Consider the following 15459-nt stretch of genomic DNA (forward strand, 5'->3'; position numbering starts at 1 on the left):
AAATTGTTTGTACTTTGTAAATTAATTATGAATTAAGTTATTTTACTAATTAAAACACTGGTCGTTTTTAAAAGGTAAATTCTGGAAAAAAAAACGTCAAACATCTTAAGAAAAGGCAAATTTGTGGTTTAACTTCGAGCTAGGATTTTTCGTGACGTCTTCAAACAGGCACTTATATAGGGCGGTATCAATCGTTTCTGGACCAATGGGAAGCCACGCTGGGCGGGTGTATAATCTGATTGATCGGGACGGTGTCCAATCAATGAGCTTGGGGTGTCGTCACGGTTTAAGTATTTGCGCGTTTCCGCCAGTCTACAGTCCTTTGTAATAATGTCGTCTGAACATGAAGATAGGTAAGAAAACGTGTTCCAAGAAATTTTTTTCCTGTTTGTGTTAATGGTGCCCGTTTACTAGAAATGTTCAGTCAGTATCACTGATTTCACATGATTTGTTTGAGAATATTGAATATTTGTCTTTCATCAGCGATTCGAAAGCTAGCATTATCAGCCGGTTTGGTACGTTCGTTCTCTCTCGGTTCCCGCCTCGTTAAAATGTTTCAGAAAAGCGTATTTTCACCAGGTAACGTTAGTGTAAGAACCAGTCGTTTTATTTTTACGTTATATCCGTGAAGTTTGTTAAGGTCTTAAAGGGTTTTTTAACGTCTATTCGATGTTCCGTTAGAATGCCGGTTCTTGTGACGCAACGTGTCTCACGCGCTAGTTTAGTTCCTCGTGTGACCGGCTCGTCCATGCGGCACATGGTCGCTCCCTTCTCCCCATTTTAAACCGATTACCTACATTTTTAAGACTTATTACAATGTACTTTACGTAAAAATTCAGTGTCTGGTGCCATGTAACATTAAACCTGTGCTTCGTTTGTAGATGTAGGCCTAAAAATGAGAAAATATGTAGGGCACATGGCCTATCTTGGGCGAGACAATGGGGTGGTCTGGTAGTGTAGGCCCAAGGCCTATCTGAGGATAGGCCTCTTTTATGATTAAAATGTGTGTATAAATAATATACAAATATTTGTTTTTTTTAACGAAAAAGGGGAAACTGTGCCGTTGGTGAAAAGATTACTAGTATACTTTGTCTAGAAATAAATAGCGTCGTATGTGTGTAACATTACTGATTTGACGCACAAGCTAATTTTGTATCGCATTTTATAAGGACCTCCGTTTAAATGATCGATTAATGTTACCGACGCATTAATGTGATTTAGTGGAGCCACGTTGGTAATGGCGCTGAGCGAAAATGGCTGCCTCATGGTCATTTTACGAGGTTACGATGGCAGTGTCTTAAATAAAACTAACGCTGTTTTATAAGTATTGTAAATGATTAAAATGAAAATAATCATCGAAACCGGTGTGAATTTCTCCCAAAAAGTGCAACCCAAAAGAAAACGCTGGACCGAACGATTGCCTCGGTCACCGTTCACTTTCATTTTATGGAAACTGATACAATGACAGTGAATAGTGACTGAGGCTGTTATTCCCCTTTTGTGTTCCACAGACAAAGTCGTGTGTTTGAGTAAGCTTTAGTTTTTGCCTGAAATTTCTCTTTTAAAGGCCATTTAGACATTTAACAACAGATTAATGCATCTATGGGATGTCTGGCTGTAGGTAATCCCCCTAACACTATAAGGGACTGGGTAACTCAAATATTGGTTTAGAATCCACTCAATCTATGCTTAATCTTACGTTTGTGAAAATGTGCCCCTTTGAAGGTTTTTATTTTATTTTTTGGGGGCTCACAACTGAATGTGAAATGAATTTTACATTAAAACTATACTAATTACAACCTCTCATTTCAGACCCAGAGACAATGGCCCTGAGGGGATGGAGCCAGATGGAGTCATTGAGGTTGGTGACTCTTAACAGCTGTTTCACCTACAGTTTTCATAAGCACTTTTTTTTTCTTATATTACAAACTGGTAAGAACTGATTCAAGTTTGTTGCAACTTGTACAGTTTCTGTCTCTTCCTTTGAGGAAAGTGTAGCAGACTATTCCGGGTGGAAAAAAAAAAGTGTGGCAAACACTTAAGTTTTATAAGCATGCCCCTATCACTGGGCAAGGCTGTGTCTGTCAATGGCACAAAGTCTTATATCTGTTAGGGGCAAAGAAAATAAAGGCCATATTCATCCCAGTCAGCTCAAGACAGTGAGAAAAGACTGTTTCATGATATGGGCACAGATACTTGTCAACGCTTGTTTGGTATTGATTTTGTTTTTTTCCCTCCTAAAGTTATATTAATAGGAATGTCAGCGTCTCTCTCTCTAGATTGATGGATGGATATAGATGGTGAGTGTGTTTAACACTTTCTCATTTTTTTTTACAGAGCAACTGGAAGGAGATTGTTGATAGTTTTGATGATATGAACCTGCGAGAGGCTCTTCTCAGAGGAATCTATGCTTATGGTTTTGAGAAGCCTTCCGCCATTCAGCAGAGGGCAATTCTTCCTTGTATCAAGGGTATGTAAAACTTAATTGGTCTGGCTGTGTTTTAGTCACTTAATACTGCAATATAAGATCAGTTTACTCACACCCATATTAATTGGGCGAGGCCGTGTCTGTCGGTGACACTGACCTATATCTAGTACGGGCAAATGAAATAAAGCCCATGTTCATCCCAGTCAACTCAGTGCAATGAGGCATAGACTGTTTCATGGTATGGGCACAAGTACTGTCTTGGTACTGTAACAGTGAAACTCCATGTGATTGAATGGGCATTTGTTAATATTCAGCTTTTTGTCTGTAGGGTATGATGTCATTGCACAGGCTCAGTCTGGCACAGGAAAGACCGCCACCTTTGCTATCTCCATCCTGCAGCAGATTGATGTGGAGCTGAAGGCTACACAAGCTATGGTGCTGGCTCCTACCAGAGAGCTTGCCCAACAGGTGAGAACTGTTACTCATTCAGGTTCGTTATAGCACTCTGTACTAGTTCTACCTTTTTGTTGGAGGTTTTGGAGAGACTGAAGACAAAGTGTGGGAAGAGTTTTATAAGCATTCCCCCTATCACTGGGCAAGGCTGTGCCTGTCAATGACACAGTCTTATATCTGTTAGGGGCAGAGAAAATAAAGGCCATATTCATCCCAGTCAGCTCAAGACAGTGAGAAAAGACTGTTTCATGATATGAGCACAGATACTTGTCAAATTTAAGATGCTTTGCATCATTTTACAGTGACTCGTGAGCACAGGTGGTTTTTCAGATCCAGTTAAAGTTAAATGGATTTGATCTTTTAGCTATTGCTAAAATGTCTGTCTTCCTCAGATTCAGAAGGTGGTGCTGGCTCTTGGAGACTACATGGGGGCAACCTGCCATGCCTGCATTGGTGGCACCAATGTCCGTAATGACGTTCAGAAGCTCCAGGCTGATGTGCCTCACATAGTGGTTGGAACCCCTGGCCGTGTGTTTGACATGCTCAACCGCAGATATCTTTGTAAGTGCGGATGACAATCACTTGTTTCAGTGGACTGTCTTATTTGAGACTTGTGCTAGAATTCTCAACTACCTGTTCTCTTGTTAAATAAGTTTAATAACCTTCTGTATGCCAATGACTTGGAAATGACTGTCTTTGGTGTTTGTTTTTATTTTTCAGCTCCCAAATATATAAAGATGTTTGCTCTGGATGAAGCAGATGAAATGTTAAGCCGTGGTTTCAAGGATCAGATCTATGAGATCTTTCAGAAGTTGGCCACAGATACTCAGGTAAATTAATCCTTTTTTTTTTTTTTACTTGATTTTCTTGGACCCCACACCAAAGTCCCTCTCCTACCAGCTTTGTGTGCTGTGATAGGAATCATAAACTTTGGTAGAGTAATGTAACTGCTCTCCACTTTGATTGGGCTCATAGGTCCCTCTTCATGACTATTAAGCAGCTTACATTTTATATCCTAAATAGTTATGTTGTACGTTTCACTTTAAAATGGCTGAAAGTGGTAAATCATCTTTGTCGAAATTTACTCTAGTCAGCTAAGATGATCACTGTCTGTAAATTGACCTTTTCATGTTATAGGCGTCTTCAGGTTGTGGTTAGTGTTGACTCATTTTGTAAACTAACTTATGCATGGGTTTTATCTTTTCCCAGGTGATTCTTTTGTCTGCCACCATGCCTCAGGAGGTGCTGGAGGTGACCACAAAATTCATGAGAGATCCTATTCGTATCCTAGTTAAGAAGGAAGAGCTGACCCTTGAGGGTATCCGACAGTTCTACATCAATGTTGAGAAAGAGGTGAGTGGAGAATTTAGGGTTGAGAGGGGAATATTTGTATCTCAAAGCGGTCCAAATTGTTGTCCAAAGTTGCAGTCATTTGTTACTAAAGTTGTAGTGCTGTTTTGTGATGATCCCCATGCGTGTCAACTGATCCCAGACTTCCTGCAGTGCTCTGTGTCTGATAAGCGTTTTGCTTAGCTGTACATTTGAGCCTGTAAGACTCTGGGAACATGATCTTAACTTTTAGTCTGAAAACAGCACCACCTAGTGGCAGAGCTTATGGCTTTTTTTTCCCCTTTTTTTTTTTTTTTGGTCTAAGCTCTTTCTGTCTTTCAGGAGTGGAAGTTGGACACATTGTGTGATCTTTACGAAACGCTGACCATCACACAGGCTGTAATTTTCATCAACACCCGTCGAAAGGTGGACTGGTTGACTGAGAAAATGCATGCGAGGGACTTCACTGTTTCTGCGCTGGTGAGTGACATTCACATGATGACAGTCACATGATTGATTTTACATGTACATGTTTTATGAACTTTATGCACTGTCTTCATAGCACGGTGACATGGAGCAGAAGGAGAGAGATGTCATCATGAAAGAGTTCCGCTCTGGCTCCAGCAGAGTTCTCATCACTACTGACCTGCTGGTAAGCTACCTTTTCACCTTCACCCACAGTTCAGTTCACACCAAGGATACCTCTTCCACCAGCATTCAGTGCTGTGATGGGTATCAAGGTCTTTGGGAGACTATTCTAACTGCTCTCCACAGTGCCTGGGCCGCCAAGTCCCTTAACACGACTATAAAGCAGTTGACATTCACATGCAAAATCTAAGCTTTTAAATGTCTTTAGATTGTTAGTTGACTGATTTTGTTCTTAAATCTGTAAGTGGACTAAAGCGTTTGAAATGCTTTCAGGCAAGAGGCATTGATGTGCAGCAGGTTTCCTTGGTTATCAACTATGACCTTCCAACCAATAGGGAAAACTATATCCACCGGTAAGTCAACAAAGCTCAATGCTTTTTGTCTGATTTGTGCAATTCTGGCTGTTGTGTAATAACAGTGCTTTATTTGTATAGAATTGGACGTGGTGGCCGTTTTGGCAGAAAGGGCGTCGCTATCAACATGATCACTGAAGATGACAAGCGTACACTCCGAGACATCGAGACCTTCTACAATACAACCGTTGAGGAAATGCCCATGAACGTTGCTGATCTTATCTAAGACCCCCTTTTTTTTCTTTTTTTTTTTCTCCTCCCTTCCCTCTTTAGTCTCATTCCAACCCACATCCCTTTTCACGCAACTCCCTCACAAATCAAGTACTGTTAATTCTGAGGGTGCGCTTTTTCATAAATCCAGTGTGTCTGCCACATCACTCAATTATTCAGAATGAATACTCAATATTCCTATGGCTCATTTAATCTTGCCCTTTTTGAGTGGTGCCATCTACTGGTCAAGAGGAGGCATTGCAGGGCTTATTTGCATGTATGGTGTAAATGTTAATGCACTGACTGGCATATGGATTGAAGACATGCCCTGCTTTTCTTGATAGTGTTGGTTAAACCATTTTTGAGATGTGACTGTTTACATTGGATTTTTTTTTTTTTGTAACAGGGCAAAGGATGTAAAATACAGAATTATTCATGTTTTATATGGGGAACTTGGACTCTTATTCCAAATCTTCATCACTGCTATCTTCCTTTTACAGGAGCATTTGAGTGCTGTAAGTTCTGCTTGAGGAAAAAAAGATGCTTCAGTCCAAAAGGAAGCTGGATTGTGAGAGCAAACCAGATTGTAAAGTTGCAAAATGTGGTCAAGTCATCTTCTCCTGTTACATCTCTTGTGTTGTCCTGTGTGCGTGGTCGTAGCTTTTTGATTTTTGTAAATAGGCTTTACTCTGGCGGGATGGGTGGCTGAAGGCATTAGAAGTGAATTTGGCATGATTGGTATGGCTGGTTAACAACCCACCATTGTATTGCCTCAGATTTTCTCTGCATCAAAGTCCTATTGAGGAGTGTTGCTCCTACAACCTACCTCACCAAACTGTGTTGGCTGGGTCTAAGTATGTAAAGGACCAAACTGCAGTAGTAGAGTATATAGAGATCATTGTCTTCATATTGTTCAAAAAATGCCTGTCTTTTGTTGGGTGGGTTTGGATGTGGGGTTTACATTGGTCAGTGCTATTTTTTTAAACAAATTTATTACAAATGTGATAATTATTAACCTTTTTGAGACAGAAGCCATGTATTAAATCTTTTCTACATTGGACTCTGTATAGTATTTATTTTAATGGTCTGAAATAAAGGTATTTCCCATTTTTAACATGCTAAGCTGACTCTTACTCGTTCATTGGGTTAAATTTACAGCAAGACTGGTTTCATCTTGCAATACGAGTATGAGATCTCCAAGCATGTGTTCATGGTTGAACTTTTTTTTTTTTTCTTTTTTCAGGTTTCTTTTGAAGCTCAGTGTTAAATACCTTTTGCTGTTTTTGTTCCGTTATCAACATTTCAATCACTTTCATCATTCAAATGGTGTTTGATCAGATGTAGGGTTAGATGGTAGACATGATAATTGTTCAGTAACCGCTGAACAAGTCTTATCTATGTTGGGAATTACTATTACGTCACTTGCTCACCGGTGGATCCTTTGCAGTGAGTAGTATGAGTCCAAGCAGCTGATTTAAAAACATCACAAATAATCTATAACTTATGTCTTGTGAAGTGTTGAATCTAAGATTGAATAAATGTTCAGCAAATCTTCATATTGGGGTCAGCTATACCTTTTACATAGTTTTAATGTAAACTTGTGATGCATATTTGTCAGTCATAAAATTGTAAGATTTGTCACAGTACTAATAAACTGAATGCGTTTCAAATACGCAACAACCAGGTTTATGCATTTATCAAATCCAATTACAACACGAATTCCGGAAATGTTGGGATGTTTTTTTATTATTTGAATAAAATGAAAACTAAAAGGCTTTCAAATCACATGAGCCAGTATTTTATTCACAACAGAACGTAGATAAGTGTTTAAACTGGATAAACTTTAAAATTTTGTGCACAAAGTGAGCTAATTTCAAATTTGATGCCTGCTACAGGTCTTAAAATAGTTGAGACGGGGCATGTTTACCATGGTGTAGCATCTCCTCTTCAAAACAGTTTGAAGACATCTGAACATTGAGGTTATGAGTTTCTGGAGTTTTGGAATTTGGTCCCATTCAGCTGCTGAAGAGTTTGTGGTCGTCTTTGATGTGTTTTTTTGTTTGATGATGCACCAAATGTTCTCTATAGGTGAAAGATCTGGACTGCAGGCAGGCCAGTTCAGCACCCGGACTCTTCTACTATGAAGCCATGCTGTTTTAATAGCTGCAGTATGTGGTTTTGCATTGTCCTGCTGACATATACAAGGCCTTCCCTGAAATAGACGTTGTCTGGAGGAGAGCATATGTTGCTCTAAAATCTTTATATACACCTTTCAGCATTCATAGTGTCTTCCAAAACATGCAAGCTGCCCATACCATCAGAGAACTGAACACTGATAACACGCTGAAGGTCTCCCTCCTCTTTAGCCCAGAGGACACAGCGTTCGTGATTTCCAGTAAGAATGTCAAATTTGGACTCGTCTGACCATAGAACACTTTTCTGCTTTGAAACAGTCCATTTTAAATGAGCCTTGGACCACAGGACACGACGGCGCTTCTGGACCATGTTCACATATGGCTTCCTTTTTGCATGATAGAGCTTTAGTTGGCATCTGCAGATGGCACGGCGGATTGTGTTTACTGACAGTGGTTTCTGGAAGTATTCCTGGGCCCATTTAGTAATGTCAATGACAGAATCATGCCGATGAGTGATGCAGTGTCGTCTGAGGAACCGAAGACCACAGGCATCCAACAAAGGTCTTCGGCATTGTCCCTTACGCACAGAGATTTCTCCAGTTTCTATGAATCTTTTGATGATGTTATGCACTGTAGATGATGAGGTTTGCAAAGCCTTTGCAATTTGACGTTGAGGAACGTTGTTTTTAAAGTATTCCACAATCTTTTTACACACTCTTTCACATATTGAGCCTCTGCCCATCTTTACTTCTAAGAGACTCTGCCTTTCAAAGACATCCCTTTTATAGCTAATCATGTTACGATTCTAATGTCAATTAACTTAATTAGTTGCTAGATGTTCTTCCAGCTGAATCTTTTTCAGCCCTTTGTTGCCCCCTTGCCAACTTTTTGAGACCTGTAGTAGGCATCAATTTTGAAATGAGCTCATTTAGTGAATAAAAGTGTAAAATTTCTCAGTTTAAACATTTATGTTATCTATGTTCTATTGTGAACAAAATATTGGCTCATGTGATTTGAAAGTCTTTTAGTTTTCATTTTATTCAAATTAAAATAAAACGTCCCAACATTTCCGGAATTCAGGTTGTACATTTTATTAACTAATTGAATCTTGCTTGCTCCACAGCCAGCCATATTTTAACATTAATTAAATTCAATTTTCACAAAGATTTATGGTGATGGCTATGGAATTAGTAAGAATATATTTGAAAATATGATTATGTAAATACATTTAAACACATACAAATACTTAATAATTGATTTTTCTGTTGTGTGTAGTTTCAAAGATAAAAAGTTTTTTTTTGGGGGATACCTGCATGACACTTGGAAAACAGTGCCAACTGATCACAACTAGTGACAGAATGACCACCTTGTGTTATGATGTTATGTTATAGTAACAGAAGTATTTGCACTTTGTTCAGTAAGTAAATGCTACTTTATTATATCATTATGCTAAATCCGGTGCCCATTTTACTGTGAAGAGCTCCTGAGAACCAAGAACTGAGAGATGACCAGTTCTGATCGCGTCCACAGGAGGGCAGATCTGTACACCATCTGCTTTCAGCTGTGCCACAAACCCAGGACGCATACCAATCAGACTGGGCCTGTCATTCCAGCACATGAGGATGTATTAGGAAATGTTTTATTCACACATATGCGAGCCAATAGTTATCCGAACTCTCAGAAGGTCTGTGTCATTACAATTCCACGGCTGCAACTTTTGATCACTTCAGCGAGATCGCTCCACCAACATCCCCTGACATAATGCGTGGGCCCTCATTCACCTGTCCATCACGCAAACACTATGTTAATTCCCGCATCGTGTACCCCTGTCCCACGTCCCCTTCATTCAATTCATTGTACCAATCCCCTCTCTTTCCTGCCCTTTTATACCCACAGTCTTCTTTTCCGACATTCTTCCTCCTATCACAGCCCTCCGTCGGAGGCATAACAACCTCTCCGAGGGCTATACACCTTATGAGAAATGTTTTGATTATGTGTGCTCAGTGTAGGTGGCCCGCCGAACACTTTCACTGTCTGCATGGTAACCCCCCCGCCACTTCCCCCTCTCCCCCTGCTGGGCGCATGATTGTGGGCTCAGGGATTATGCGAGCAGGAGGCTCGTAAAGGGCCTGCCAGGGTCTTTCTGTGCAGTGACGGATGGCTAGGAGACTGAAGCCTCCATTTACATAAGAAGGGAGAGAATAGAGGCCCCATTCACTCGGTCTGTCAGGGAGGACTCAGGGACAAACTGCACTCTCTCCAAGTTGCCCTCTTCCCCTCTCAGTCTCTCTTTTCTTCTTTATCTTTGCCATTCTCCCTTCTCCTCAAGCTTTTCCTCATCCGTCCTCCTTTCTTCAGGCCATTGTAATTTATTGTGAACTCAGTCTCTTCATTTTAAGGCCGCTTAATTTTTTGTTCTTTTACTCTATTGGGTTTCCTAATTCAAATCAAAATGTCATATTTGCCCCAATGAATTACATAGCGTTTAGATTTTCATTGTTCACAGATTAAAACAACTCAAAAAAGGTATTAATACACTATAATATAAACTTAAAAGGATATTTTGAATGTTTGAGTCCAAACATTGTTAAAACAACAACAAAAACTATAAAAACCATATAAACAGAATGTTATTAAAATATTATGCATCTCTGTAAATATTTTATTATTTGCAAATATAAAAATATTAACCATTCATATTTTGTCATGGCAAGGGATGATGATTAAATTTACTTTACTATTTCCAAAAATAAATAAATAAATAAATAAATAAATAATTTCTCAGTAAAGTTCCTGTCAAATCAAGAAAGTGTTCAAATATTTAATCAGGATCCTCTTTTTTTTTTCTAACGAAATTACTTTCTTTTTCTAATGAAATAAATGTTCTTGGAATATTCTGATCATCGACTTCTTTTGGAATTTATCATTTATATTTCAGAAATGATAAAAAATAGTGTTAAAGTTATAATTTATAGAATTAATATAGAAAGTATTAAATATCTCATATAAAACAAATTCATTGTTTAAAATTGAATGTATAATTTATATTTCAGAAATTCTTAAAAATGATGATGCTAAAGTTATAATTTATGTAAACAACATAATTGATTGAATATATTTGAACTTTAATTAAATAAAACTAAATTCACATTTTAAACACTGCATCCATAAACACTATGAGAATTATAGTAATTAAAAATAGTTGCTTATACATTAGAAAACTAAAGATTATTTCATTTTAAAATGTACAATTCAGGAAAGAACTGCACGCACAAACACAACGGAAGAACAAATAAGCAAAAACAGTCTAGACGCAGTATTTATTTAGTTCAGTCAGAGAACTCATGTTGAATCTCTCTTACAGGTTGATTCAGGTAGCCGTGTTTGAGCAGCTTAGAGCCCAGCTGAATGGGTGGTTATCTTTTGTGTGCGCTTTGGAAAAACAACTGTGTTGTAACTTGTTTTGGACATACATATTCAAACCCATGAAAACACTGGTTTTAAAAAGCAATACAATAGTCATAGAGAGGCATGTGAAGCACATGTGTATGCAAACATGAGGGCTCTGAACGACCTGTGTTTGTGAGTAGGGGCCACACTTAACATTTCTGAGAAACTCTCTGAGCTGTCTTGGTGCCGTCACAAACCAAGTGGGACAAAAAAAGAGGATGGCAGAACGAGTTGGACACTCTCCATAAGAGGTTTTCTGTTTGTCCAAAATGTTTTTTTTGGATATAGCTATATAAGAATGAAGCCCCACGATTTGTGGTTTGATTGGCATAAAGGCGTAACTGTCAGTCACGAACAGAGGCCGCTCACATGGTTCACAAAGCACCTGCAAGCTCACAAGCACTCACACCTGTGTCTACAAAAAAGAGAAAGAAACAACGTAAAGTTTTGCACCCACACCTTTTCTCAAGCAATTACAAACACTGAAAATCCCACACCTATAGAAAGTCATGTCATAAATTGTCATCAAAAGGCAGTAATGGCACATTGCTGTATGAGGACTTAAAAACAAGTAGCCTATCTAATTGTGTAGCCTACCATAAAAAAAGTCACATAAATTTACCCAAAGCTCACACAAGATTTAAACAAAATTACAAAATTAATTTTAAATGATAGTTTTAAATAATACACTTTTAACTAGCCTAGTAACTTTTGTTTTGCACTGCTAGTTTTTACGAAAATTTCTCAGGTCAGTCTTTTTCCCATGACCCCAGGGTGACAGGGTTAAGAACTAACAATAGAAGACACAGAAAGTGTAAAGGTGTAAAGTGAAACTAATTAAGTCATAGAAAGTGATTCAAAGAAAGCAGGTCCGACATAACACAACATTTCTTTTAAAAGTTGGATCATTTTAAAGTGTACTAAAATGTTCCATGAACATAATCTTCTAAAATATGTAGCCTACTAATTACTGGTAAGAGATAATTAGTATCTTTAAACAACAAAATAAACCCCGATTTCTCTCATAGCGTGCGGTTTACCACTTGCAACAAGTGATCTGCTGCGTAAAATACCACACCCCTACAATTGTTATGCAAATGAGCAAAGGCTTGCGTTGAGCACTGATTGGTCAGACGTGGAGCAGAATTATACAATTGGTTCAACGTGGACTGCAAACTATTGCGGCTCAACAAGTGGCTTGTGGATAGAGTAGAACAGAGTTTAGACAGACAAACAGCTGTGATTGAAACGCTTTTCGCGCTCTTTTTTACTTTATTTTGTCTGAAAAACTTGTTCTGAATGTTTTAATTCATCGTGCAGTTCTTTTCTCACTGCTGCGTTACATTTGACCAGACAATCCCGGCTGTAAAGAGACTTCACCTGCGCCGGATTTGCTTGACCTGATTAGGTTCGCTTGTGCACTTTTAATTGGCTGCTTTACGCATTGAGCGATTGAAACTCAAAGTGTGTAGTAGCATGATGTACAGCATGATGGAGCATGAACTGAAGACCGCGGGTCAACCTCACCCCCACCAGACCAGTCAAGGGATGTCTTCTCCGGTCAGCGTTGTTGGAAATGCGCACCACGGATCAAAACCCTCTTGTCCACCCGGCGGGGACCCCATGGATAAAGTGAAGCGCCCCATGAATGCGTTTATGGTGTGGTCCCGGGGTCAGCGGAGGAAGATGGCACAGGAGAACCCCAAAATGCACAACTCCGAGATAAGCAAACGCCTCGGGGCGGAATGGAAACGTTTAACGGACACCGAGAAGCGGCCGTTCATCGATGAGGCCAAACGGTTGCGGGCCGTACACATGAAGGAATACCCCGACTACAAATACAAACCTCGGCGCAAGACCAAAGCCCTCATGAAGAAGGACAACCCCGTCGGTAAATATCCTCTCGCAGCCGGCAACCTGTTGGCATCAGCCGTGGCACAGGGACAAGGCGGGAGCCCGAGAATGGACGGCTATGGCTGGGGTCACACCGGTGGTTATATGGGAATGCAGGGTGAAGCACTCGGGTACCCGCAACAACTGCACCGATATGACCTGTCAGCTCTCCAGTACCCGCCGGCACAGACCTACATGAATGGCGCCAGCTCTTACAGGTTTGTTTTTGTTTCTAAACGTATTCACTTTAGTTGTTCTTAAGTTTAGTGTGGCTTGACAAACTGCGGAGTTGTGTGGGGCAAACGCGCGCAGGAATTCATGTTAACCGGTTCGGATTTTATTATGCGCATGAGTTGAAAAAACAAACATTTGTGAACAATTTTACATCGTTCTCTTTAAATCGTTTCCTCAAACAAAATATTCAATGGAAATTATAGTATGTAAAAGTGCTTCTATTTAGTTTGCTGCTTTTTGAATTTTCTTCAAACTTAAGGTTTTTGTGCTGAATGTGCTTAACTTAATTTGATCCTCATAAGCGCACGCCTATTCATCACTTGTCTATAGATTTTATATCGTTATAAACGCATATTTAGGCTATTCATGATTCGCCTATATATTAACTAAAATCATATCCTTACATTTATTTACTATTTGCCTATACATTTTGTCTCTAAGTCACCACAACTAAGCTGGCTTAACCTGTATAGACCTGTTATTTGCTTGTCAGCATTACTGGGAACAAATGCAGAGGCGTTTTATGTGTGGAAAGATACAGATTCTCCATGCTACTGGTGTCTGTCTGATCTCCTGATGATTTTGTCCTTTTTTTTTTTTTTTTGTCCACAGCCAAATGTCCTATAGTGGCAGCCCTCAGCAGCCCAGTCCAGTGATGTCTATGGTTAAACCCGAACCTCTATCCCATTCGCCTACTGGAGTACCAAACCACCACCGTGGGGCTTTCCAAGGGGACCTGAGGGACATGATTAGCATGTACATTCCAGGTGGTGATACCAGCGACACCTCAAACCAGAGGGCCTACCCTGGTGTCCAACAGCACTATCTTGGTGGAACTGTTCCCCTCACTCATATCTGAAGTTTAGGGAATGCTCCCTGAACTCCTATTAGTTGGACCCTTATTGGGACCGTAGTGCCACACATAGACTGTATGGATTGAACACTTCTGATTGTTTACTACCTCCTTGCTCTGAATGATCTGAAGTTGTCTGTTGAACCTGTATAGAAAATTTAGCTGTTTCAGTCTTTTGTTTTCTGTCTTTGCAGCTATCACATTTTGACCAGGCACAACTTCTCATGACATTAAGTTTAAGTCAGCTCATTTCTCCATTCCATATTCTAGCACAGCCATCCTCTTTGTTCTTAAATAGATAATAGAAACTATATTTGGTTTTTTTGTTAGTGTTCTTTTGTGCTCTGTGCAATGTTTAGAACATGCATTGTTCATGCAGCAGTGGGCAATCATGATCCAAAATCTAATTGGTGTACAAAACAGGGTAGCATATTGGGAACTCCAAAAAACAGGTCAGCCAATAATGACTGCCGTGACCAGTGATGGACATGCCATGTGACCTTGAGGAGTGTAAATTTAGTACATTTTAATTTGTATGCCCAAACTAGCTCAGCACATGGAATAACTGTGATTTTAATAACTTTAAATCTGGTTATTGATCGTAAAGTGTTTTAGACAATCTCAGGGCTTTCTTCAAACGAATGGCAAGAGATGACAGTATAGATCAGATGTAACATTGCCTCATCTAATTGGAAGTCCTTGAAACTGTTACCCAAATTGTAATGGAGAGGAGAAAAAAAGTCATTTGGTCACTATCTGCTTTGTTTTCCTACTTTAAATATTGGCTGTAAATTCATATGTACCATACCAGTGTGCACGTAATATGTTTGTGAACTAACTTTTTCTTTTCTTTTTTTTTTTTCTTTTGTAGTTCTTACAAGGAAATTGCACTCCTGTAAATTGTCAATTTTAGGCATATTTACAGATTGCTAAATGTTTGTGTCATCTAGCATTCCAGCATTTCCCTCTTGTGGGTCAAACTCAAATGCACTGATCTTCGCTATCAGTCAATGCACTTCGTTAGACTAGGGGTTTATAGACATCACCTGGTCTTTCTCATTCTACCACAGCATTAACCATTACAGTATGGTTGACCATTGAGTTCAGAGGACTTGACTGAATTTTTTTTCTTTTTGGGCATGGTTTTGTTTTTGTTCCCCCACACACACACACAGTGACCTGGTCCTTTGTCAACAAAATGCAAAGTTATGTCAAGGTCTTGAGATTTGTTTTGAACTCAAACTGTGTAGGCCTTGTCAAATATGTAAGTCAGTCTGACTCATTGTTGCCACAAAGCTCGGTCAGTTACGTTAGTTACTAATGTTTTGGTTAATTAAATAGTGATTTAAGCACAATGAAAAACGTTTACATTGCCATTGAAGTGAGTTTGCAGCTTGCTGTTTAATGTGTTTTTTTTTTTTTTTCTTAATGGTTTTAATTTTGGTTGTAAATACCTTTTGTACAGTGTATAGG

General features: G+C 39.3%; 2 protein-coding genes and 1 non-coding gene across 3 annotated transcripts; all 3 read left to right on the forward strand.

Annotated features, from left to right (window-relative positions):
- The first annotated feature begins 245 nt into the window (after positions 1 to 245).
- On the forward strand, positions 246 to 6543 carry eif4a1a (eukaryotic translation initiation factor 4A1A). Its single transcript, XM_058781747.1, has 11 exons — positions 246 to 353; positions 1813 to 1861; positions 2338 to 2470; positions 2757 to 2896; positions 3274 to 3442; positions 3602 to 3711; positions 4091 to 4234; positions 4553 to 4690; positions 4773 to 4862; positions 5132 to 5211; positions 5293 to 6543. Exons 1-11 carry the CDS (start codon positions 331 to 333, stop codon positions 5435 to 5437), a joined length of 1221 nt encoding a protein of 406 aa, XP_058637730.1. The 5' UTR covers positions 246 to 330; the 3' UTR covers positions 5438 to 6543.
- On the forward strand, positions 4336 to 4472 carry LOC131545106 (small nucleolar RNA SNORD10). The gene has a single exon (XR_009272343.1). It is a non-coding gene; the product is annotated as a small nucleolar RNA SNORD10 (small nucleolar RNA).
- Positions 6544 to 12168: 5625 nt separating the features above from the next.
- sox19b (SRY-box transcription factor 19b) lies at positions 12169 to 15142 on the forward strand. The gene is made up of 2 exons (XM_058782273.1): positions 12169 to 13117; positions 13746 to 15142. The coding sequence occupies exons 1-2, from the start codon at positions 12483 to 12485 to the stop codon at positions 13990 to 13992; spliced, it is 882 nt and encodes a 293-aa protein (XP_058638256.1). The 5' UTR covers positions 12169 to 12482; the 3' UTR covers positions 13993 to 15142.
- The last annotated feature ends 317 nt before the right edge of the window (positions 15143 to 15459 follow it).

Source organism: Onychostoma macrolepis, chromosome 07 (assembly GCF_012432095.1).
Source record: "Onychostoma macrolepis isolate SWU-2019 chromosome 07, ASM1243209v1, whole genome shotgun sequence".
NCBI classification, from domain to species: domain Eukaryota; kingdom Metazoa; phylum Chordata; class Actinopteri; order Cypriniformes; family Cyprinidae; genus Onychostoma; species Onychostoma macrolepis.

Bases quoted from the DNA above. Each gene is read 5' to 3' on its own strand.
- eif4a1a (XM_058781747.1), top strand. From the start codon at position 331: ATGTCGTCTGAACATGAAGATAG. The intron at 2,471-2,756 runs GTATGTAAAACT...TTTTGTCTGTAG, and splicing joins AATTCTTCCTTGTATCAAGG to GGTATGATGTCATTGCACAG. The intron at 3,443-3,601 runs GTAAGTGCGGAT...TTTATTTTTCAG, and splicing joins GCTCAACCGCAGATATCTTT to CTCCCAAATATATAAAGATG.
- sox19b (XM_058782273.1), top strand. From the start codon at position 12,483: ATGATGTACAGCATGATGGAGCATGAACTGAAGACCGCGGGTCAACCT. The intron at 13,118-13,745 runs GTTTGTTTTTGT...TTTTGTCCACAG, and splicing joins AATGGCGCCAGCTCTTACAG to CCAAATGTCCTATAGTGGCA.